Source organism: Typopeltis vanoorti, chromosome 13 (assembly GCF_054136105.1).
Source record: "Typopeltis vanoorti isolate ZY-2024b chromosome 13, IOZ_Tvanoo_1.0, whole genome shotgun sequence".
Lineage (NCBI taxonomy): Eukaryota > Metazoa > Arthropoda > Arachnida > Uropygi > Thelyphonidae > Typopeltis > Typopeltis vanoorti.
Window position 1 is genome coordinate 126,682,505 of NC_143561.1, and position 23,795 is coordinate 126,706,299.

At 36.7% G+C, this 23,795-nt stretch overlaps 1 protein-coding gene across 2 annotated transcripts in view; it reads right to left on the reverse strand.

Moving 5' to 3' along the window:
* LOC150100524 (cobalamin trafficking protein CblD) overlaps positions 1-17,579 on the reverse strand; it is a 164,710-nt gene extending 147,131 nt beyond the window's left edge. Inside the window, exon 1 of one of the 2 annotated variants that reach the window (XM_090402901.1) lies at positions 17,383-17,579. In XM_090402901.1, the coding sequence (XP_090259027.1) occupies positions 17,383-17,385 (3 nt within the window). In that variant the 5' untranslated portion in view covers positions 17,386-17,579. Of the gene's footprint in view, positions 1-17,329; positions 17,349-17,382 lie in introns of those variants that run through there. The other variant, XM_090402903.1, reaches the window with a different exon arrangement.
* Between the last annotated feature and the right edge of the window lie 6,216 nt (positions 17,580-23,795).

Consider the following 23,795-nt stretch of genomic DNA (forward strand, 5'->3'; position numbering starts at 1 on the left):
TGAGAAGGGGGGGGGGGTTGAGAGTTAGAAAGTTTGAATGATAAAGAGAACGTGTCGCGAGATTCGGAAAGTGAGTTGGATGAGGCAAGAAATAAAATGGATGCAGAATGAAATTAAGAGAATTCAGGTCAAAACTATTAAAATAAATCATGATGGCATGAAAAAGTTAACAAAAAGATGAGCGAGCGTTGTATGGCGACTCCATTATTAAAGGTGTGCTAGAGGATAGAATGCACAAGGTATGTTTTCCAGGTGGTAAAATGAGTAGAGTGAATTGAGGCATTGGATATGAGGCGGGAGCGGGTAAAAGAGTTAATAGTATTAATTGGTACAAATGATTTGAGAGAGGACAAAGACCGTGTCAGAATGTATATCAGGAGGCTGCTTGGAAGGGATAAAAAAGAATAGTGTGACAGGAAGGATAGTCAGTGTGTTCCCTACGTATGACTGGTGAAATGAGGCAGAGAGCAAGGATTATGAATGATATGCTGGCTCAAATGTGTGAGGAGATTGGAGAACAGTTTGTTAATGTGTAGAATGAGTTTGAGGGACGGAGTGAGCTGTATGGGAGCGATGGACTGCATTTGAGTGGTTATGGTGTGAGTCGCTTAGAGGTACTACTGCTGGAAGGTTGAGAAGTGAATAGAGAAAACGAATCAGATCGAGAGGGGAGTGATGTGGAAGAGCAGAAGAGTAAGACAGGAGAGACTGAAGAGGTGGATATGAATGGGGAAGTGAGTGGTCTGAGTATAGAAAATGAGAGAATGGGTGTGCAAGAGGAGCAGGGAAACAGGGAGGCTCAGGGTGGACAGGGGTACACAGCGTGAGAAAGGTGGATGCTCCAAGAGGATGTGAGAGCATGTGTAGGCATGAAAGGAATGGGATGACCAGGGATCAAGAGGAAACAGTTGGAATTGAAAAAGGGTTCAAAAATGAAGAAGCAGAAAGGGAAATGGTCCCAGTCTAGCATGGAGAGATCACAACGAGTGAGTGGTATCAGTGAAACTAGCTGTAGATCGAGAAATGAGCTGTTGTGTATGTATACCAATGCTAGAAGTATAAGAAACAAGGCAGATGAAATGGCTGCACTAATTGTATCTGTTCACCCAAAGATTGTCGGAATAAGTGAGACATGGTTGGAAGAGGATGACATCCTGACAGGAATAGAGATGGAAGGGTATGATGTGTTTTGTGAGGATAGAAGGGGTAGAGGGAGTGCTATTGATGATAGAGAAAGAGTTATGTCCATACAAAGTAGAGATGCAAGATGGAAATAGTGCCAGTGGTTTTGAGGCAGTATGTTGTGAGATAGAGGTGAATGGAATCAAATACATGGTGGGATGTTGTTATAGACCAGGTAATGTGGATGGTGGTGATAGTGAAATGTATAGTCAAATTAGCCAAGCAAATAAGAAAAGGGTGATCATTATGGGTGATTTTAATTATGGCAATATAGACTGGAATGATGAGATAGCAACTGGAAGTAAAGAAAATGAGTTTCTTGAGTTTTTGAGGGATAACTACCTCACACAGTATATAACAGAGGGCACACGAGGATTAAGGGTCTTGGATTTGGTCATCTCATCAGAGGATGTAATTATAAATGAGGTGTCAAATCATCCATCAATTGGTGAAAGTGATCAAGAAGTGATTACCTGTGTGGTTGCCAGCAGTGTGAGGACCCCTGTGAGAAAAGGGTATATGTGGAACTACAAGGGGTGATTATGAAGAGCTCAGGAGACAGCTTGTGGGTGTAGCGTGGAATGAGAAGTTAGCTGGAAAAGAGATCAATGCAGCTTGGGGATTTTCAAAAACTATCTAGTAGATGCAATGTCTAAATGTATTCCAAGGGTGAGAAGGTTAAATAAGGTAGGTGTGAGATGGATGGATGAATAAAGAGATTAAGCATGCGATACAGAGAAAAAGGGCATTGTGGAGGCAGCATAGTGGAAATAACCAATTTCATGAGGTCTACAAAGACCAGGCAAGGAGGGTGACTTGGTTGGTGAGAGTAGCTAAAGAGAGGTGTGAACAGTAATTAGCTAATGAAGCCAAAAAGAATCCTACGGAGTTCTTTCGATATGTAGCCAGCAAAAGAAAGAATGATTATGGAAGGATGACACTGATTGGAGAAAATGGTATAAAGACAGCTGTTGCAAAATGTGTGGTGGAGATACTTAATGAGCAGATCATAAAGAGCTTTCAATCTTGTGAATGTCACTTCATGGAGAGATTGAGAGCAGTTGATGATGGAGAGGAGAGACTGACTGTAAGTGAGCAAGAGGTGTTTGGGGAGTTGAGTAAAGTAGATGTAAATAAGGCTGTGGGACTTGATAATATATCACCACATATTCTGAAGGAATGTGCCAGGGAGTTGACACCTGCCTTGACATATTTTTTAATACGAGTCTTGCACTTGGTCAAGTTCCTAAGGAGTGGAAGGAGGGCAAGATTGTGCCACTTCATAAAGGAGGTGATCGAACTCAAGCATCAAACTATAGGCCTATCTGTGTGTCAGGTGTTGTGGTTAAGTTGTTGGAGAAGCTTGTGAGAACTAGGATCCAGAGTTGGATTGACAACAATGGTATAATCTTTGATGGACAGCATGGATTTGCTAAAGGGAGGTCGTGTTTTAGTAATCTACTTACTTATTACAATAAAGTGATTGCTTCCTTGGACAGAGGAGAAGGATACACAGTAATATACTTGGATTTTGCAAAAGCTTTTGATAGAGTACCTCATGATAAGTTGACAGTCAAACTAGAGCAGATGGGGTTGGATATTAGATTAGTGCATTGGATTGGAGACTGGCTATCTGATAGGTATCAACAAGTTGTGTATGGGGGTGCGATATCCAGGAAAAGGAAAGTCAGTAGTGGAGTGCCTCAGGGGTCTGTTTTAGGGCCATTACTATTTAACTTGTATATTAATGATATTGGCGAAGCTGGATGGAGATATTAAGTTGTTTGCAGATGATGCAAAGTTGGGACGAAGCATAAAGAGTAGCGAAGATGTTGTGGCCTTTTAAGAAGACTTGAATAAATTGAGTGATTGGGCACAGAAATGGGGATGCGAGTTCAATGATGCAAAATGTGAGGTTTTAAAATTTGGAAAACAAAGATGGGATGCAGAATTTATGCTTGGTGAGAATATATTGTTGGAGGTAGAGGAAATAAGAGATCTGGGGGTGATAGTGGATAAGGATCTAAAATTTAGGGGACACATCGCAAAAATTGTGAAGACAACACAAAGACTTCTGGGAATGATGCAGAGGACACTGACATGTAGAAGTAGGGAGATTCTTGTTCTGTTGTATAAGGCTTTGATTAGGCCGCACATGGACTATTGTGCACAGAAATGGTCACTGGGTTTTCAGAAGGATGAAGAGATGTTGGAAAGGGTCCAAAGACTACTGACTAGGGTAGTTTCTGACTGGAATGTCGAGTATGAGGAAAGATTGAGAAGATGTAATTTGCAGAGTCTGGTGGACAGGAGGAAGAGGGGAGATATGATAGAGACTTACAAGTTGGTAAGGGGTTGTTACAGGATCAATGGTGGAGAAGTTCTACAGAGAATAGTGGGATATCATGGGAGAACCAGAGCTCACCCATGGAAACTGTATAAAGAGGGTGTGAGTAGTGGAGTGAGAGGCAGGTTTTTTCGTGCAGAGTTGTGAATGATTGGAATGCCTTGACTGAGAGTGTGGTTTCTGCAAGGAATTTGAGTGTGTTTAAGATACGGTATGATGAGATGTGTGTGTGATAAAGGGACCTCCCAGATGAGTCTTTGACTGAATGAGGTCTTGGGATGATAATAATAATAATAATAATAATAATAATGTTAGATGAAAAAAAGTCATAGAAAATAAAATAATAGATCAAGTGACACAGTTTACTTATTTAGGCTGCATAATAACATGTCTAAATGATATAGATGAAAAAAATAAAGAAATTAAAGGACACTGAATATAAAAACAAGTGAGATACTCGACTAAAATTTTATAAAGTAATGGTCACTCCCACTATTATATGGTTCAGCAACATGGACTGTTTCTGAATTTCTACAGAAATGAGATTTTTAAGAGCAATTAAAGGATGCACAAAATTGGACCTTGTAAAAAATGAAGACAATCAGAAGAGAGCTAGATATTTACATCATAAATGAAAAGATCAAGAAATATAGAGAAATGGAAAGAGCATCTATTTAGGATGGAAAGATATCGACTACGAAAAAATGCTCAATCCTTGAAGGAAATAAGATTATTTTTACGGGACACGTCCATGGAGTCCTTGGACTCATCATGAGAGGACAATTTATATAAAACTTATCAACTCTTCTACTTAATCCTCCAACTATACAACACTACTACCATCAACCATCAATTATTATTATTTTTTTATTATTACTATTCAGGCCTCCATGGAGTCAAAAGACTCATCGTGAGAGGTCCCCCCCTAAGAAACACAAAGTCTATCATACCACTCCTTAAACTCGTTGACTGTTCTCGCTCTCACCACTCCATCAGGCAATGCATTCCACGGTTCAACCACCCCTCCATGCAAAGAAACCATTCCTCACCCTCTTGCTCAGTTTCCTTTCGTAACTTCCAGGGCTGGCCTCTTGTCATCATCCTTCCTGCTGTTCAACCATGCGAAAGAACTCCCCAGTGTCAACCCTGTAACCACCTCTCAACAGTTTAAAAGTCTCAATCATATCACCTCTCCTTCTTCTATCCACCAAACTCTGCAGTCCACATTCCCTCAGCTGATCCTCATAACCAAAATTGTACAGTCATGAAACCATCTTTGTCATCCATCTTTGTACCCTTTCCAGAGTTAATTTATCCCCTTCAAATTCGGGACCAAATCTGAGAACAATAGTCTAAGTGTGGTCTGATCAGAGACTTATACAACGGAATGGTAACCCTTTTATCTCGGCAGGTCAGCGTCCTTCTCATAATTGCAGCAATCCTCTGTGTTACCTTCACCATCTTTGCAATATGTCCCCTAAATTTCAGATTTCTATCAATCATCACCCTCAGATCTCTTGTCTTCCCTACTTCCTCCAGTATAACTCCTCCCATAGAGTATGCAGCATCCCATTGATGTTTCCCAAACCTCAAGACCTTACATTTTGCTGCATTAAACTGACACCCCCATTCATTTGCCCATCTATCTAGCTTATTCATATCCTCTTGCAGGGCTACCACATCTGTACTATTACAAATAATCCTTCCCAGCTTTGCATCATCTGCAAACAACTGAATATCCCCTTGCAATCCACTGATATAAAGGTTAAACAATATAGGTCCTAGTACTGAGCCCTGTGAGACCCCACTTGTAACCCTCTGCCTCCTTGAAACTGCTCCACCATACACAACTCTCTAATACCTATCAGACATGCAATACTGAATCCAGTTGACCAATCTGACATCCAGACCCATGTGCTGCAACCTAAATATCAGCTTATCATGTGGCACCCTGTCAAATGCCTTCGCATAGTCTAAGAAAATTGCAGTATATGCCTTTCCCTCATCTAATGTTCTTGTAGAAAGTTTATTTTTCACTTGGTTAGAGTATAATAAATTTAGTTTAATCCTTTATCCAAGTGTGAGCTAACAAAGTTTGCGCCTGAAAGTATTTTCAGGACTCGGATAAGGTGGTACAACACCAGGGCACTCCTTGCAGAGGTGGAGCAAGCTACAAACACTCCTATCTGAGTATCTCCCATAATGCAAAACACATTAAGGGAAGGGCCACAACCCAGACTGAAAGTATTCGACCTTTATTGAGGTCTCTTCAGTGGGAGCCAGGCCCGAGTGGAGATATCAGGCAGAAGCATTAGCAGGTCATCTCTACCTATAGGAGTTGCCAAATGGTGTGCCACCTTTTTTTTAATAAATTACTCTGGATTTAGAGAAAGATGTGGAAAGTTTATTTTTCTCTTGGTTAGAGTATAATAAATTTAGTTTAATCCTTTATCCAAGTGTGACCAAACAAAGTAAGGTGGTACAACACCAGGGCTGCCTGGTATCTTCACTTGGGCCTGGCTCCCACTGAAGAGACCTCAATAAAGGTCGAAACTAGTCTGGGTTGTGGCCCTTCCCTTAATGCATAACATTAGATATATCCGCAAGATGTGTTTTGCATTATGGGAGATACTGATATAGGAATGTTGGTAGCTTGCTCCACCTTTGCAAGGAGTGCCCTGGTGTTGTACCACCTAACCCCAGTCCTGAAGATGCTTTCAGGCACAAACTTTGTTTGCTAACACTTGGATAAAGGATTAAACTAAATTTATTATAATGTTCTTGTAACTTTATTATAAAAGGCTAGCATACTGCTGAAACAAGAGTGCTCCTTCACAAATCCAAGTTGACTCTCACAGATAACATTACCCCTCATCTGCCCAATGCTTTATATGGTCCCTCACTAATTTCTCCAAGATCTTAACTACTGATGACACACAAACTGGCCTATAATTAGACACTTCCAGTCTGTTACCACCCTTATGCAATGGCACTATCTTACCTTCCTTCCATTCCCTGGGCCACACTTTCATTGAAAAGCCAGGTCAAAGGCAGTCTCAGTTCCATAGCACATTCTCTCAAAACTCGTGGTGAAATACCATCCAGTCCCAAACCTTTACTGACATCCAGAGTACTCTGTATCTGAAACAGACTCTCCTCCTGCACCTCAACCTCAAACCTGCCCTATCCCTCTAGCATTAAAACTGATTCCTCTTGGATGAAATACTCCGTCATTTAACAATTCCACTATGCCCTCTGCATCAGTCACTATTCCCATTTTTATCCCACAATATCATTCTTCCACAGTCATTTCTCCTCTTACTGGCTACATAGCTAAAAAATTCCCTAGGATTTTCTTTGGATCTTAGGGCCAATCTCTTCTCGTATTCCAGTTTCGCTTTCCTTACCACACTAGTCACTCTTCAGGCCTATGTCCTATATTCTTCATGCATCTTCTCTTCACCTGTCTCCTTATATCTCTTCCATAGCCTCTTTTTCGCATGCAATTCCTATTTAATATTGTTTGTCATCCACTTTATTCCAAATTGTGTCCTCTTCTTCACTCGTGGTATACAACTTATCATTGCTGCTAACAAATATTCTTTCACAATTCCTCCCTGCATGAAACTTCCCGAAGTTGACGTCTAAGACTATTATAATCACCTGCTTTATAATTCCACATAAGTTCCCGTCTCTTTGATACTCCTGCATGTCTATTCATTTTCCAATTCAAAACCATATGGTCACTCTCTCCAACTGGTGGGAGAGATGTCATCTCAGTTATTATCAACTCTTCTGATGCTATAACCAAATCCAAAACTCTTGAACCTCTTGTTCCCTCTGTTACACGTTGCCTAAGACATTTGTCCCTCAGAATTCTAGAAATTCCATTCCCCTATTGCTACGTGTATCTTCCTCTCCCCAATTTATACTACTGTAGTTAAAATCTCCCATAACAATCATTCTTTTACTTGCACTTGCCAAACTTAACTGTCTAAACATCTCCTGGTCCCCATCCTCTGAGCTCCTGGGTCTGTAGCAACACCCCACTAAATATCCTATCTTGCCCACCTTCTACCTCAACAGCATTTTATCTGTAAATTGCATGTGTTCTCTTGACTACTTTTCCTGCGGTGAAAAACTGAAGTTTCTGGGAGATAAAAACTCTCATCATCATCATACGTATCAAGGATTTAGGCATAGCAATGCCTGTTCCGGCCTTAGAAGTCATCGTTGAATCGTTTAAGAGGACGTCCTGGTTTTCTTTATCCTAATGGCTTGTACTTTAAGGCTTGTTTTGGTAATCTTTCTGTTTACATTCTTTGAACGTGTTCCATCCATTTATGTTTATATTTTTTAATTTTTTCTATTACTCGTTCTTGGTTTAATTCTTTCATAATTTCATCGTTTCTTTTGTGATCAAATAGGGTATACCTTGCAGTTTTTCTCATAAACTTAATTTCTGCTGTTATTAATCTTTGTTTGTCTTTTTGTTTTATTGTCCAGATTTCGCTTCCATACATTAAGACCAGTAGAGCTAATGTATTGTATACATTTAGCCTGGTTTGTTTTTGAACTAGGTTTGGTTTAAATATAGAGTTAATTACACCTGTTATTTTTAAATATTTTGCAATTTTTACGTTTATATCTTTTTCATTTTCATAAGTGATCATACATCCTAGGTAGTTAAATGAATTCACCTGTTCTAAGATCTTGTCATCTATTACTATTTTAGTTCTTGCTGAATCTTGTCCTTTAAAGGCCATAGTTTTTGATTTTTCCGTTGTTATTATCATACCATATTCTTTGGATATCTCATTTAGATTTAAAATAGCTTTCTGTAAGTTATCTTCAGAATTTGTAATTATTATTTGGTCGTCTGCAAAGAGGAGAGTGTTTAAGTTAACTGTAGGCGAAAGTTTAATTCTTCTATGAGAGCTCGTGATTTAATCTTATTTGTATTTGATTATTTTCATATATACTTGTGATAGCTTTTAGGATATTATTTATTATTTGTCTTTCTTTTAATATGTTAAATAATATGTTTCTTTTAACTTTGTCAAGTGCTTTTTCAAAGTCAATAAATGCAATATGTGTTTCTAAATTATATTCTCTTCTTTTCTCTATTATTAATTTTAGGCAAAAGGCTGGGTCTATACATGATCGTCCTTTTCTAAATCCATTCTGTAATTCTAGAATAAAGTTTTCAGAATATTTCATTAGTTTGTTATTTAAGATTCTGCTATATATTTTGTAACAGGAATTTAGTATACTGATACCACTATAGTTTTTAGGGTCATCTCTATTACCTTTCTTAAAGATAGGAATCACAATTGCTTTTTTCCATTCTATTGGGGGGATACCATTTGGGTAAATTTTATGTAAAAATAATAAGAGTCTTTCTTTGAATCTTGTTCCTGCATATTTATGTAGTTCTGAACCTAGCTTATCTTCTCCAGATGATTTTCCATTTCTTGTTTCTTTCAGGCTGATTTCTAATTCTCCTTCAGTTGTTTCCTTTTTATTTTCGTTAATTGTTTGCCAGTTGTCCTTTTTAAAATATTTGTCTGTCCACAGTTCTGTGTAGTAATTTAGAAATTCTTCTAATTTCAATTCAGTGTTTAATTTTATGTTTTCTTTGGTATCTGCATTTAGGTGTTTCAAAATCTTATATACATTGGGTCTTATTTTATGTAAATCATGCTCTAAATTAGAAACAAATTTATTCCATGATTCTCTATGTCTTTTTCTGACTTCTCTTTTAGCTATGGCTCTTATTCTTTTATATTCTATTTCATCTTCTAATCATTTACTGCTTAACCATTTGTGATAGGCTTCTTTTTTCTTTTTGATTATTTCTTTGATTGTATCATCTCAGATCTTCAGTTTTTTTCTTTTATTGAATTTTTTGGTATTTCCTAAGCTTTCATTTGCTGCTGCATTTAGTATCGTTTTTATATTAAGCCATTCTATTTCTATTTCTTCATTTTGTTTAATTTTATCTAGATATTGGTTAATTCTTTGTTCATATAGCCATTGTACATTTGTGTCATTCAGTAGTCTAGTTTTATAAACAAATGTTTCAATTTTTCTTTCTGTTCTTGTTACTTGTAGCCATTTACGTGGTAATCTTAATTTTATTTTAACAACGAAGTGGTCACTGGTTATTTCATATCCTCTGTGAACTCTAACATCTAGTGAAAATTTTGATGTCTTTTCATTTAATATGAAGTAATCTAATATTGATTTGCTGCCCAAGTATATTTAAATATGTCTTTATGTTTATAGAAGGAATTCATTATTTCATCATCATCATCAAATTCCTGCCATGTACCCTCAAGGGGTGTACAGGATATGACAGTACTACATGAAAAAATTACATCATTACTAACTTCTTATCTACAATTTTCCTCAAAATCAGTCTGTTACTTGTCAAGACTCCAACATTATCAGATCTTATATTTCTATCGTCTAAGGCACTTTGTACCGTATCAATCCACCTATATCTTGGTCTTCCTATGGGTCGTTTTGCTGCCAACCTGGCAGAGAACACTTGTTTTGCTAACCTTTCCTCTCCCATTCTATTTAAATGACCATACCACCTGAGATTAGCTCTGCTAACGCATTCCTGGATGCTGACAATGTCAAGTTCTTTCCTAATATCCTCATTATTAATATGATATTGCCATTGATGCCATCTGTTCATGCATCGAATCTTTCTCAGGACTCTCATATCTGTGGTGTCTAGTCTTTGGTCAAGTGTTTTACTTCTGACCCAGCTCTCAGATCCATAAGTTAAAACTGGTTTGAACACTGTCTTGTATACAACTAATTTAGTGTTCCCGACTAATTTCTCTCTTATTCCATATGAATTTATTCAATTGACTTCCTACCATACCAGCTTTGCTGATTCTGTTGTCTATTTCTATATTTAATTTACCATCTTCACTAAAAATCGTACCTAAGTAGCTGAAATGTTTCACTTGTTCCACAGGTTCTCCATTCACAACACAGTTGACATTTTCAACGATTCTGCCTATTTTCATTGTCTTTGTCTTTTTAATGCTGACCTTCATACCATATCTATTACAACAGCTATTCAATTTAGTCAGAGAATCTTACAGACTTGTAGCGGATTTATTTAGAAGTATAACATCATTCGCATAAAGCAAAGGGCTAACATTAACATCTCCAATTTTGATATCATGATTAATACCACTTTCCTTCATAATGTGATCATTTTGATAATGAATAACAGAGGGGATAATGTACATCCTTGTCTCACACCAGATTTAACATTAAACCATCTTCCTGTACTTCCTTCAATTCTAACTGCTGACTTACAACTCAAATAAAGACTACGTATTGCTTGATTAATGATCCACTGACACCATACAACTGTAGCGTTTTGAATAGCTTCTCTCTTGGCACCTTGTCATATGGCTTTTCCAAATCAACAAAACTTAAATACAGATCTCTGTTATATTCCCATGCTTTCTCGACTATTTGTCGTAAAGTGAAGATCTGATCCTGACAGCCTCTATTTGGCCTGAATCCAGCTTATTCTTCACCAAGCTTTTCTTCCAAAATTCTTCTCAAACATTTCTCAAGTATACTTCCATAGATCTTGCCAGGAACACTCAGTAGGGAAATACCTCTGTAATTCTCACATTAAGTTTTATTTCCCTTTTTATATATGGGTAGTATGAGAGCTCTAATCCAATCATCGGGAATTCTTCCCTCTGTCCAGGCTTTCTGAACTATGCAGTGTAGCCACTGTAAGACTCTTATACCACCATACTTCAGCATTTCTGGTCGAATATCATCTACTTCTGCTGCCTTTCCACATTTCAAGCCTTTGATGGCTTTTTCTACTTCAAGTATGGATATGTATTCCTGACTGCATGCCTGGTCAGTGTTTTTTTACAACTGTGCTGTCATCAGTGCTTGTTTCATTTAGCAGTTTTTCAAAGTAATTACTCCATACTTCAAGGATATCTTTTTCTCCCGTTTTCATGTCACCTTTATCATCTCTAACTCCTTTTACATCACTCTTTCCTCCATTCCTAAGCTTCTTCAACAACCTCCAGAATATTTTGCCAACTTCTTGATATTTATTTTCTATATTCTTGCCAAAGTCCTCCCATGACTTTTGTTTAGTTAGTTTTACACAGTGTTTAGCATTCGTCTCTGTATTCTCTAAGAGAACAAGCTGACTTATTTGACAGGAAGTTTTGATATGCTTTCTTCTTTTCCTTCACTGCCTCTTTTACTTCCTGTGTCCACCAGGGAGTTCTGATTTTTTTATCCTTGCAGACAACCTCACCACATGCCTCTCTGGCAGAATCAATAAATGTTTCCTTCAGAGTTTGCCACTGATTCTCCAAGGTTTGATTCCTGTTCTCAAACTCTTTCATTTTTTCTTCAATAATCTTTGTGTATTTCAATCTACAATTCACATCTGAGAGCTGCTCAACATTTATTCGCTTTAAAACTTTCTTACATGTTATTCTTTTCAATATGAAATTCTGCTCAAGACTAAATAGTGATCACTTCCAATTTCAAATCCTCTGTACACTCTAGTGTCCTGCACCAGGGAGAAAACATCACTATCAATAATAACATAGTCAATGAGACTTTTCTTATTCCTTGCCTCTTCTCTCCATGTGAATTTGTGCACATTTTTATGTTGGAACATGGTGTTAGTAATAACCACTCCATGTCCTGAGCAGAAATCCAACAGATATTTGCCATTATTATTAGCTTTGCTCTTTTCTCCAAATTTTCCCAAAATATTTTTGTGTGTCTCACAATCATTTCCTACTCTGCTATTTAGATCCCCAACAAGGACCAACTTTTCTTTTTTCATTGTGTCAGTTGCTTTTTCTAAAGCCTCAAAAAATTCCTCCAGTTCTACCTAAGTAGAACCTTCTGTGGGACCATAGGCACAAATAAGTCTCATTGTCCAGTTTCCCATTCTCATATTTGTCCACATTACTCTACTTGAGACTGACTGCCATTCAAGAACATTAGCCTCGTATTTTGTGTTGAATACTATGGCTACTTCTTTTCCTTGATTGTCATTGTCTGAATATAACATTTTGTATTTATTGCTCAGAAAGATCTCACTAGTTTTTGTCTTTTTTGTTTCATTCACCCCTATTATGTCGATCTGGTACTTATCTAATTCCTCAGCTAGCTCCATTTCTTTGCCATTCAGGCTTCTTATGTTGATAGTAATGATCTTTAACTCTGGTGATGCTGAGTTGGGGTTTGTTTTCAGATTTGTTCCAGTAGCTGACTTTTCGCTTGTCGCCCTGGTTCCCTGGCGAAAAAACAACGGTGGCCTTTTTTAACCAGGCGACGCTTCAGCCGGCATGAAATTTTGTCATGTCGTACCATCATTTTTTATTTTGGTTTAACCAATAAGAATACAATTTGGTCAGCTAAATCCCAAATTGGCAGCCCATCCTCATTCGTTCAGTATCCAGGTAGATACCCAACAGGGTGCACCACGAGAAGGTGAGGATTGGACATTAGATCAGAAGCCCTGGTCGGTTCTCCGCATTCCTTTAAAGGCTATGTGGAGGTCTCCTCTCAGTTATACAGCTTTGAGCCTTAATTCATTATTTTTAGGTTATTATAAACTACAAAGTCAATCAATTTTTTACCATTTCTGTTTAGAGTGTGTTCTCCATGTATTACTATATTATTATTAATTTTCGTGTTTCCAATTCTTGCATTTAAGTCTCCTGCTAAAATTATGTAATCATTTTTATTTATTTTATTATATATGTTTTGTAGCTGATTATAAAAATCAATATTATCCTGTTCTCTTTCTTCTTCTGGGGTATGTTTAGAGTGTGTTCTCCATGTATTCCTATATTATTATTAATTTTCGTGTTTCCAATTCTTGCATTTAAGTCTCCTGCTAAAATTATGTAATCATTTTTATTTATTTTATTATATATGTTTTGTAGCTGATTATAAAAATCAATGTTATCCTGTTCTCTTTCTTCTTCTGGGGTATATAAACCAATTATTGTTAAATAGCCTCTATCTATTTTTATTCTAGCTTCTATTATTCTTTCATCCCATAATTTATAATGTGATTAACTGTTTTGAAAGGGAGTTGTGAATCCAAATAATGACTCCTGCTTGTGCTCTTTGGTCTCTGTCGATCCACTGTATATCATATTAAAATTTTCAGTTCTCATAGTTCCTTTTAATTTCTTTTTTGTTTCAGTGATTACTGCTATTTTAAAAATTTTTTCATTTAATAACTAGTCTAATTCTATTTCTTTATATGCTATTCCTCTTACATTCCAGTTTGCTATGCGTATTATATTTTGTCATTTCCATTTTCGTTTTACCTTTTCCATTCCAGGGTCGTTTCCCATAGATTCAATCCGATTATCTTTTTCTGTCAGCTTACAAGTAGAATTATGTTCTCCAAGTCAGGGGACTAGCCTGATGCTGGAATAGTTCAGTGGTAGGGTTGCTACCTTAAGGCTTCTGAACTAACCTTCTTCCGAATTTAAACCCATAGGAGGAATAGGGTATATTGAAGGGGGAAAGAGTAGATTATAGAAGAAATATAGTAAGGTTTATAGAGAGGGGGATAGTTGTAAGGCCAGAAATGAAAAGACCCCATGGCCCTCGAGTACTCTAATAGCATAAGGGTCATAAAATAAGAAGAGTTGGCTGATAAGGCCTTATAGGAAAGATTAAAGTAAGTAGATCTTCCTCAAAGTAGAAGAAGGACAGGATGGATCCAGCTAGGGGTCCATGGGAGTGCCGCTTCCCTTACAATCAAGATGATTGCCCCTTATGGGGCAATAATAAGGCCACTAAACAGTCATTCAAAACAGTGCATCCTTTAGTTGAAGTCACCTTCAACTGAAATATTTAATTCAATTTTTTTATGGTCCATATTTTACTTCCATGTAGCCAAGTTGATTTAGACAGGACTTTATAGTCTGATTCTAGTGTATATATGTATATTTTACCAGGGATGACAAATACATTATTTATCATGCCATTTACTTTAACAAAATGTGATATTTTAATATATCTTTTTTCATTTTCATATCTAAGTCACACCCCAGTTATGTACTAGTTCTATTTTATTGTCTGTCACTATTTTTACTTCTTATTGTGTTTTCTCCTTTGAAAGTCATTATTTTTCCCTTTACTTTAGATATTCTCATAATATACTGTTCTGAAATTTCATTTAACAATTTTATTGATAAATGTAAGTGTGAACTTATTTGTATACCAAATGAATTAATGCTGTTTTCAGATATAAAATTATAAAGTAGAAGTGATGAGGTACCTTCTTGTCATACTCCTATTGATATATTTTGTTATTCTGATATTTGTTTTAATTTGTTTGCTATTTTATTTCATTTATATATTTCTTGAATAGACTGTAAGAGCTGGTTTGGTATATTTGAATCAATGAATACATTTGATTAATAACTTTAAATTAAAACTGAGCCTATGCAGAAGTTCAGGCTTTTTAGAATCCATTTTGTTCTTTGTAGTTTGTCCTCTACAAGACTGTTTATTATCTCTTAATATTCCTGCATATATTTTCTACCCTGCATTCAGCAGACTAATTCTGATATAAATATTGCAGTCATTATTTTTTTTTTTAAGTGGAATAACCAATTAATTTCTAATTAATTCCAGCTTTTTTCTCCCCAAGAGTTATTCTGCAAATCCAACTTTATTAAAAATTGCTGGAGTTTTTTTCATTAAAATTTTCCAGTGCATTTGTGCAAAGTTCCATTTGTTGTAAATATTTATGACATCGTAATATCTTTGCTTTATAAAATTTTATTTGTTTATTTTCATCAGTCCAGATATTCTGAACAATATATATTCCTGTCTGACATTTTCATGTAGTTTCATATTATGTCTTTGCATATTTTTGGTTGTGCAGCATCTACAGCAGACCTCACACTGATGTTCTGACAAGGATATCCAAGGATAATTAATTGACTCATTTTCCTTCTCCTGAGCAACATTCTGATCCTGTAGTGGAAGCTGCTGATCATGTATTTTATGAACGTTTGGCATAACAGCAGTAGGCCTGGATGTATCCCAAGATATCATCATCTTGTTCTTGATGTGAAGAACTGGCACAAGGTGAAACTGCAGCTCCAGGTAATGAGTAAGACACCAGGTTCGATATATTTTATCATACTTTGTGCAACTTGAGAAGAAGTAATAATTCAGGTGATACACAACAAGGAACTAATATTTGGCTATCTGTACTTAGGCCGTGATTCTATGTTATTTGAGCGAGTTTCAATTAACTCAACAGTATTAAGAGCAGGCATCGTATTCATTACTGGGATTAACAATGGATCTTAGAGCAAACTGTCAAAAGATGTTGTCACCGCCTGTGATTCCTCAATTTCTATTACTGTATCTTCACTTTGTTGTGATCCTTTTACCAACACTGAACTCTGTATAGATTGAAATGAATTCTGAGTTGAACTAGGATATATATTTGAATAAGAAACAGAAATCTCATTTAATGGATAATCAGTTCCTGACAGTACTAACCTTCCTTCACTTGCGAACGACTTCATTGACCTGTTGGTATCTCCTGGTGTGTCTAATTCATTTACTTTTGATGACACATTGGCCTTCATGCCTTTACTGTTAGAACCACGAAGATATCTACTCCGAGGTCTTCCTCTTTTCTTATCAATTACCGGTGGCAATTCTGTGCTGTGTTTTTTTGGTTGCACCTCAGCGAGTAACAAGGCCTGGTAACTTCTTCTCCTGAATATCATTACTGTAGGTATCCCGCTGTGCAACTTCTGTACAGATCTCAACATTCAGACTTTTAGCAGCATAGCAAGTTGAGCAGCGTAGCAAGTTGGTCCTGCAAAATGATCACTTCACCAGTGCTTTTTTCTCCCCAAGAGTTATTCTGCAAATCCAACTTTATTAAAAATTGCTGAAGTTTTTCATGCATTTGTGTAAAGTTCCATTTGTTGTAATTATTTATGACATCATAATATCTTTGTTTTATAAAATTTTATTTGTTTATTATCATGAGTCCAGATATTCTGAACGATATATATTCCTGTCTGACATTTTCATGTAGTTTCATATTATGTCCTTGGATATTTTTGATTGTGCAGCATCTACAGCAGACCTCACATTGATGTTCTGACAAGGATATCCAAGGATCAAAGACAACGTATTCACTTACACAGAACGGATGAAAAATTGGAAAAACAAGTGGGTGATGCAAACCCGACAGATGCAGGGCAAACCGAAAAGCTGGAAGAAACAAAATAATCGTGAAATGTTTTTTAACTTCTGAAAATCATGTTGCTCCTAACATTTAAAATTACATTGCTCCATCACCAAAACATGCTTCGCTTTCTCTATATAACCGTGAAATCTTAAATGTCTTTGAAGATTGGTATATTATGAATGAAAAAAAAGGGGGGGGGGAATAAATGCATTACAAAACAGCGATGTACAATTTCCTGCGTATAATTATGTATCAAATTAGTACATAACTAGAAAGGCACAATTCACCAGAAAATCTAACCTAGCCACTTATTCATCCAATTCTGTAACTATATTTAAGTGCAAAATGATAGATAAATATGTGCTGCGCTATTTCTTCGATTATATATAGACTACGCGTATTTACATTAATTTATAAAATTTACATCAATTATTTAATACGCGTATTTATATTAATTTATAAAATTTCATAGTTGCAGTTTTTATTTTATTTTAAATTTAATTACTTATCCACTGTACCTTTGCATTTAATTCCCAGAACTAACATAGAACGAAATAAACAAAACACTCACCATCACGAACCATACAAAAAAGGACTTATATGTGACGTATACTTAAATATATATGCTGTACATATATTAGTTTGTTACAGGTTCCTGTGCACGAGAATGCCAAAGAAATTCTTCACGTGTTTCAATGTACGACGTTTCGAGCAATTAATATCATTTCCGTACCATTCGCCAGTTAATGCAGTCATCTCACATAGCAATAGCAATTTCTACACGCTTCTTCAGTTAAATAGCAGCGCCTCTGTGGTGCCGCAGAAGAATGAAGACTTGACATGTTCGAAAATCAGTGCTCTCGGAATCTCGTCACGACATGACAACCCAACCCATTAAGTAGGTCTCACATAGTAATATCAGGGCTTCTTGAAATACGAGTTTTTCCTTCTTCCAACTAATAACAATAACTGCGAGGAGAACAGTTATGGCACAAAGAGAATGAACAAGGGTATCGTTAATTCAAAATTTTCTATTCCAGCAATGCATTTTTGCTGGAGAAAATGAGTCGATGAATGTTACATCACGTCTCGATCTAATTCCTGTAAGTCTGGAAGACTTTTACTATTGCAGTTAATATAAGCGATCTCCGTGGAGTCAGTTGAATTAATTCCCACTGTCTGCACTCACCACTCAGGCAAGTCATTACAAATCACACACTGATATATATACTGACTGCATTCATTCTCAACTTCGCCAGATGTGCTCTCATCCTCCTTCCACCTTCAATAAAATGAAAAATTCCACGTACTGGTAGCCAGTCTGGTTGGCAGAGTGGTTAGTGTATCCACTCTTCAGCAAGAGGCTGCTGATTCGAAATCCGCCAGGAGAATAAATGTTTGTGATTGTCGTACTAACTCTTGGTGGAAAGGACATCTAGCAGAAGGCTTAACTCCCAAAATCCATTGAGGTACGAGAGGGGCTACACAGCGTCAAAATAACGTCACATGTGAAAGCTAACGACATCCTAGTATTCTGCGAGGATGATCTGAAAAGTTCTCGGCCTCAACCAAACATGGCAACACTATCGGGAAGAGATTTTTTTTTCTAAGTTGTATATATATATATATATATATATGGGAATAAATTTTTAACTTGGGTATATTGTATATTAGGATAACCAAGCAATTTTATATGCTTGGTTATTTTAGCTCCTAATCCCAAGTATGCAAACAATTAAGTTTGCGCCTGAAACAAAGTTCAAGTCTAAAGATGGTACAACACCAGGGCAGCTCATTGTAAAGGTGGTTAAAGCTTTGATCACTATTCTTAGTATTTTCCATAATGTAAAGCACATCTCACTAGAAGATGTATACTGCAATGCATTATGGGTGGGGTCACTACCCAGACCGGTTTCGACCTTTTTTGAGGTCTCCTCAGTGAGTAGCTAGACCCTAAATACCAAGGTTTTAGTAATACAAAGCCTTATCAACTTTACCTATATAAGTTGCAACAAGGTGTATTAAGTTTTAATAAAAATCTCTGGAGGAGATATTGATGGGAATAAATTTTTAACTTGGGTATATTGTATATTAGGATAACCAAGCAATTTTATATGCTTGGTTATTTTAGCTCCTAATCCCAAGTATGCAAACAATTAAGTTTGCGCCTGAAACAAAGTTCAAGTCTAAAGATGGTACAACACCAGGGCAGCTCATTGTAAAGGTGGTTAAAGCTTTGATCACTATTCTTAGTATTTTCCATAATGTAAAGCACATCTCACTAGAAGATGTATACTGCAATGCATTATGGGTGGGGTCACTACCCAGACCGGTTTCGACCTTTTTTTAGACTTGAACTTTGTTTCAGGCGCAAACTTAATTGTTTGCATACTTGGGATTAGGAGCTAAAATAACCAAGCATATAAAATTGCTTGGTTATCCTAATATACAATATACCCAAGTTAAAAATTTATTCCCATCAATATCTCCTCCAGAGATTTTTATTAAAACTTAATACACCTTGTTGCAACTTATATAGGTAAAGTTGATAAGGCTTTGTATTACTAAAACCTTGGTATTTAGGGTCTAGCTACTCACTGAGGAGACCTCAAAAAAGGTCGAAACCGGTCTGGGTAGTGACCCCACCCATAATGCATTGCAGTATACATCTTCTAGTGAGATGTGCTTTACATTATGGAAAATACTAAGAATAGTGATCAAAGCTTTAACCACCTTTACAATGAGCTGCCCTGGTGTTGTACCATCTTTAGACTTGAACTTTGTTTCAGGCGCAAACTTAATTGTTTGCATACTTGGGATTAGGAGCTAAAATAACCAAGCATATAAAATTGCTTGGTTATCCTAATATACAATATACCCAAGTTAAAAATTTATTCCCATCAATATCTCCTCCAGAGATTTTTATTAAAACTTAATACACCTTGTTGCAACTTATATAGGTAAAGTTGATAAGGCTTTGTATTACTAAAACCTTGGTATTTAGGGTCTAGCTACTCACTGAGGAGACCTCAAAAAAGGTCGAAACCGGTCTGGGTAGTGACCCCACCCATAATGCATTGCAGTATACATCTTCTAGTGAGATGTGCTTTACATTATGGAAAATACTAAGAATAGTGATCAAAGCTTTAACCACCTTTACAATGAGCTGCCCTGGTGTTGTACCATCTTTAGACTTGAACTTTGTTTCAGGCGCAAACTTAATTGTTTGCATACTTGGGATTAGGAGCTAAAATAACCAAGCATATAAAATTGCTTGGTTATCCTAATATATATATATATATATATATATATATGACAAAGTTAAAAGAAATATATTAAAAGAAAGACAAATACCAAATAATATCCTAAAAGCTGTCACAAGTATATATGAAAATAATCAAATACAAATAAGATTAAATCACGAGCTATCATATACAAGAGAGATAAACCAAGGGGTCCGACTTGGATATCCCCTCTCAGCAACTCTTTTTAATATCTACTTAAATGAAATAATAATAAAACGGAGTAAAAATTTACATCAAGGAATTAAACTTTCACCTACAGTTAACTTAAACACTCTCCTCTTTGCACACGACCAAATAATAATTACAAATTCTGAAGATAACTTACAGAAAGCTATTTTAAATCTAAATGAGATATCCAAAGATTATGGTATGATAATATCAACGGAAAAATCAAAAACTATGGCCTTTAAAGGACAAGATCCAGCAAGAACTAAAATAGTATTAGATAACAAGATCTTAGAACAGGTGAATTCATTTAACTACCTAGGATGTATGATGACTTATGAAAATGAAAAAGATATAAACATAAAAATTGCAAAATATTTTAAAATAACAGGAGTAATTAACTCTATATTTAAACCAAACCTAGTTCAAAAACAAACCAGGCTAAAAGTATACAATACATTAGCCCTACTGGTCTTAATGTATGGAAGCGAAATCTGGACAATAAAACAAAAAGACAAACAAAGATTAACAACAGCAGAAATGAAGTTTATGAGAAAAACTGCAAAGTATACCCTATTTGATCACAAAAGAAACGAAGATATTATGAAAGAATTAAACCAAGAACCAGTAATCGAAAAAATTAAAAAATATAAACATAGATGGATGGAACACGTTCAAAGAATGAAAACAGGAAAATTACCAAAACAAGCCTTAAAGTACAAGCCATTAGGATAAAGAAAACCAGGACGTCCTCTTAAACGATTCAACGATGACTTCTAAGGCCGGAACAGGCCATACTAGGCCTAAATTCTTGATACATATGATGATGATAAAAAAAAAAAAAAAAAAATCAGCTAACGCCTTTTTATTCCCGTCTATACGGGAGTAGGCGAGGCCATTTAGCCCTATCTAACTTTTGGAGACTGAGTGGGCAGTTCAATCTCCACTGGTACCCAATCAGAGACAGATGGCCCTATCACTAATTAAGCGGTACGCAGTGAAGAGAGACGGCTCAAGTGTGCCGCCATCTCGTGGTCTCTAACCCTAACACAATATATTTAATGTCTGAAATAATGTGGGTTCTACGGTCGATTTTCTTGAGTTTACAGGACGAAAAACCCGAGTTTCCGGGAGGAAAAACCTGCTTGCCCGTGCCAGAGATCGACTAACTCGGGAACCGGTCGAAAAAAGGCTTAGAAAAATTTCATCTAGTCGCCGACTAGACTCGAAACCAAGACTTCCTTCGTGCGGCCTAGCGCGATGGTGTGCAAACGCCACATCCACTGAGCTACACAGGCTCTGATGATGATATATATTATTATTATTATTATTATTTTAACGGTGTCTCCATGGAGTCAAAAGACTCATCGCGGGAGACCCGACATTGACACACTAACCATTATTTACACAATACCTGTCATACCTCTCCTTAAATTCATTCACAGTTGAAGCATTCACAACCAGTTCTGGCAAAGCATTCCACCCATTCACAACCCTCCAAGTAAAAAATCTAGTCCTAACACCCTTGTTAACCACACTCTTACACAATCTCCAGGGATGGCCCCTCGTTCTCTGACATCCTGCATTGGTCTTAAGAATATCATCAGTATCAATCCTGTAAAATCCCTTTAACAATTTAAATACCTCTATCATATCTCCTCTCCTACGTCTATCAGCTAGTTTTTGGAGCCCACAGATCATCAATCTATCCTCATAGGGAACATCCCACAGACCTACAACAATCTTTGTAACCCGCCTCTGAATCCTCTCTACCACTTCCGCATCACCAAGAAATCCTGGCGACCAGATCTGTGCGCAATAGTCCAAATGCGGCCTTATTAATGCCTTATAGAGTGGAATAATAACTTCCCTATCCCTGCTTGTTAGTGTGTTCCTCAACAACCATGTAATTTGATGTGATGTTTTGGCAATCTTAGCAATATGCCCTTTAAACTTAAGTTCTCTGTCCACAATAACTCCCAAGTCTCTTATCTCATCAACTTCCTGCAGTTCAGTTCCGTTAATATAGTAAACAGCATGCGATGTCATCCTCCCGAAGTGCATCACCTTACACTTACCCACGTTGAACTGACAGCCATTTACCTCAGACCATAGCGTCAGCCTATTTAAGTCATCCTGTAAAATATCCACATCATTTGAATTGATTATCGCTCTTCCCAATTTTGCATCATCAGCAAACAAGTGGATATTTCCATTCAAGGTATTTCCAATATCATTGATGTACAAATTAAACAATAGAGGACCAAGAACTGAGCACTGAGGTACACCACTAGTCACTTGCCTTTTCCTGGACTCAGCTCCTCCGTAAACCACTCTTTGATATCTGTCCGCCAGCCATCCTTTAATCCAAATCACCATCTTCGGATCCAAATCCATTTGCTCTAATTTATGTAACAGAGTTCCATGTGGAATCCTGTCAAAAGCCTTTGCAAAGTCAAGCATTTTCACTGAGTAAGGATTTCCTTTATCCAACTCCACTGTAACTTTATTATAGAACGTAAGCAAATTACTTAGGCAAGACCTACCTTTCACAAAACCATGTTGCCCCTTATAAAGTATCATATTGCTGTCCACCGAGTCCTGAATTCTAATTTTAACTAATTTCTCCAAAATTTTAACAACCACTCCAGATACACTGATTGGTCTATAATTTGCAACATCAGTCTTAGAGCCTCCCTTGTGCAATGGAACTATTTTCCCCTCTTTCCACTCTATTGGCACTTTATCAGAACTGAGGCTTAAATTAAACATCCTGGTTAGAGGAGTTGCTAATTCTCTTGCACATTCTCGTAACACATGGGCCGATATGCCATCTAACCCAATGGCAGTGTTAGCATTAAGGTTCTTTAATATATTAAGCACCTCAATTTCATCTATCTCTATACTCTCATCAGTCAATGGCACATCTGACACTGCACTATCACTACGAAGATGGTACACTTTTGCGAAATGATCACTAAGCAACTCAACTATTTGATTAGCTTCAGTAATTTCCTTACCATCAACACTTTTTAAAGTAATCGTTCCATGGATATTCTTCCTTTTACTAGCCACATAGCGAAACAACTCTTTAGGGTTTCTTTTGGATTCATCAGCTAGCTTCCTCTCATAATTAGCTTTGGCTTTCCTTACCATACAGGTTACTCTCTTTGCCTGTACCTTATATTGCTCATTGGAACGCTCATCACCTTTTTCTTTATATGTCTTCCACAACCTTTTCTTTATCTGCAACTCTTGTTTAATAGTATTAGTCATCCATTTTACTCCTACTTGATTTCTCCTTCTGACTCTGGGAATACAGTCTGATACAGCTTTCTTCAAATACTCCTTGAGAATCTCCCACGCACCATCAACATCTCTCCCCTTGAATTTCTCATGCCATAATACAGCTGAAAGCTGACTTCTCAGCTTGCCATAATCACCAGCCTTGTAATTCCACATATACCCATTCTTAATAGAATATTCAGTACGTCTTTCAATCTCCCAGGTCAAG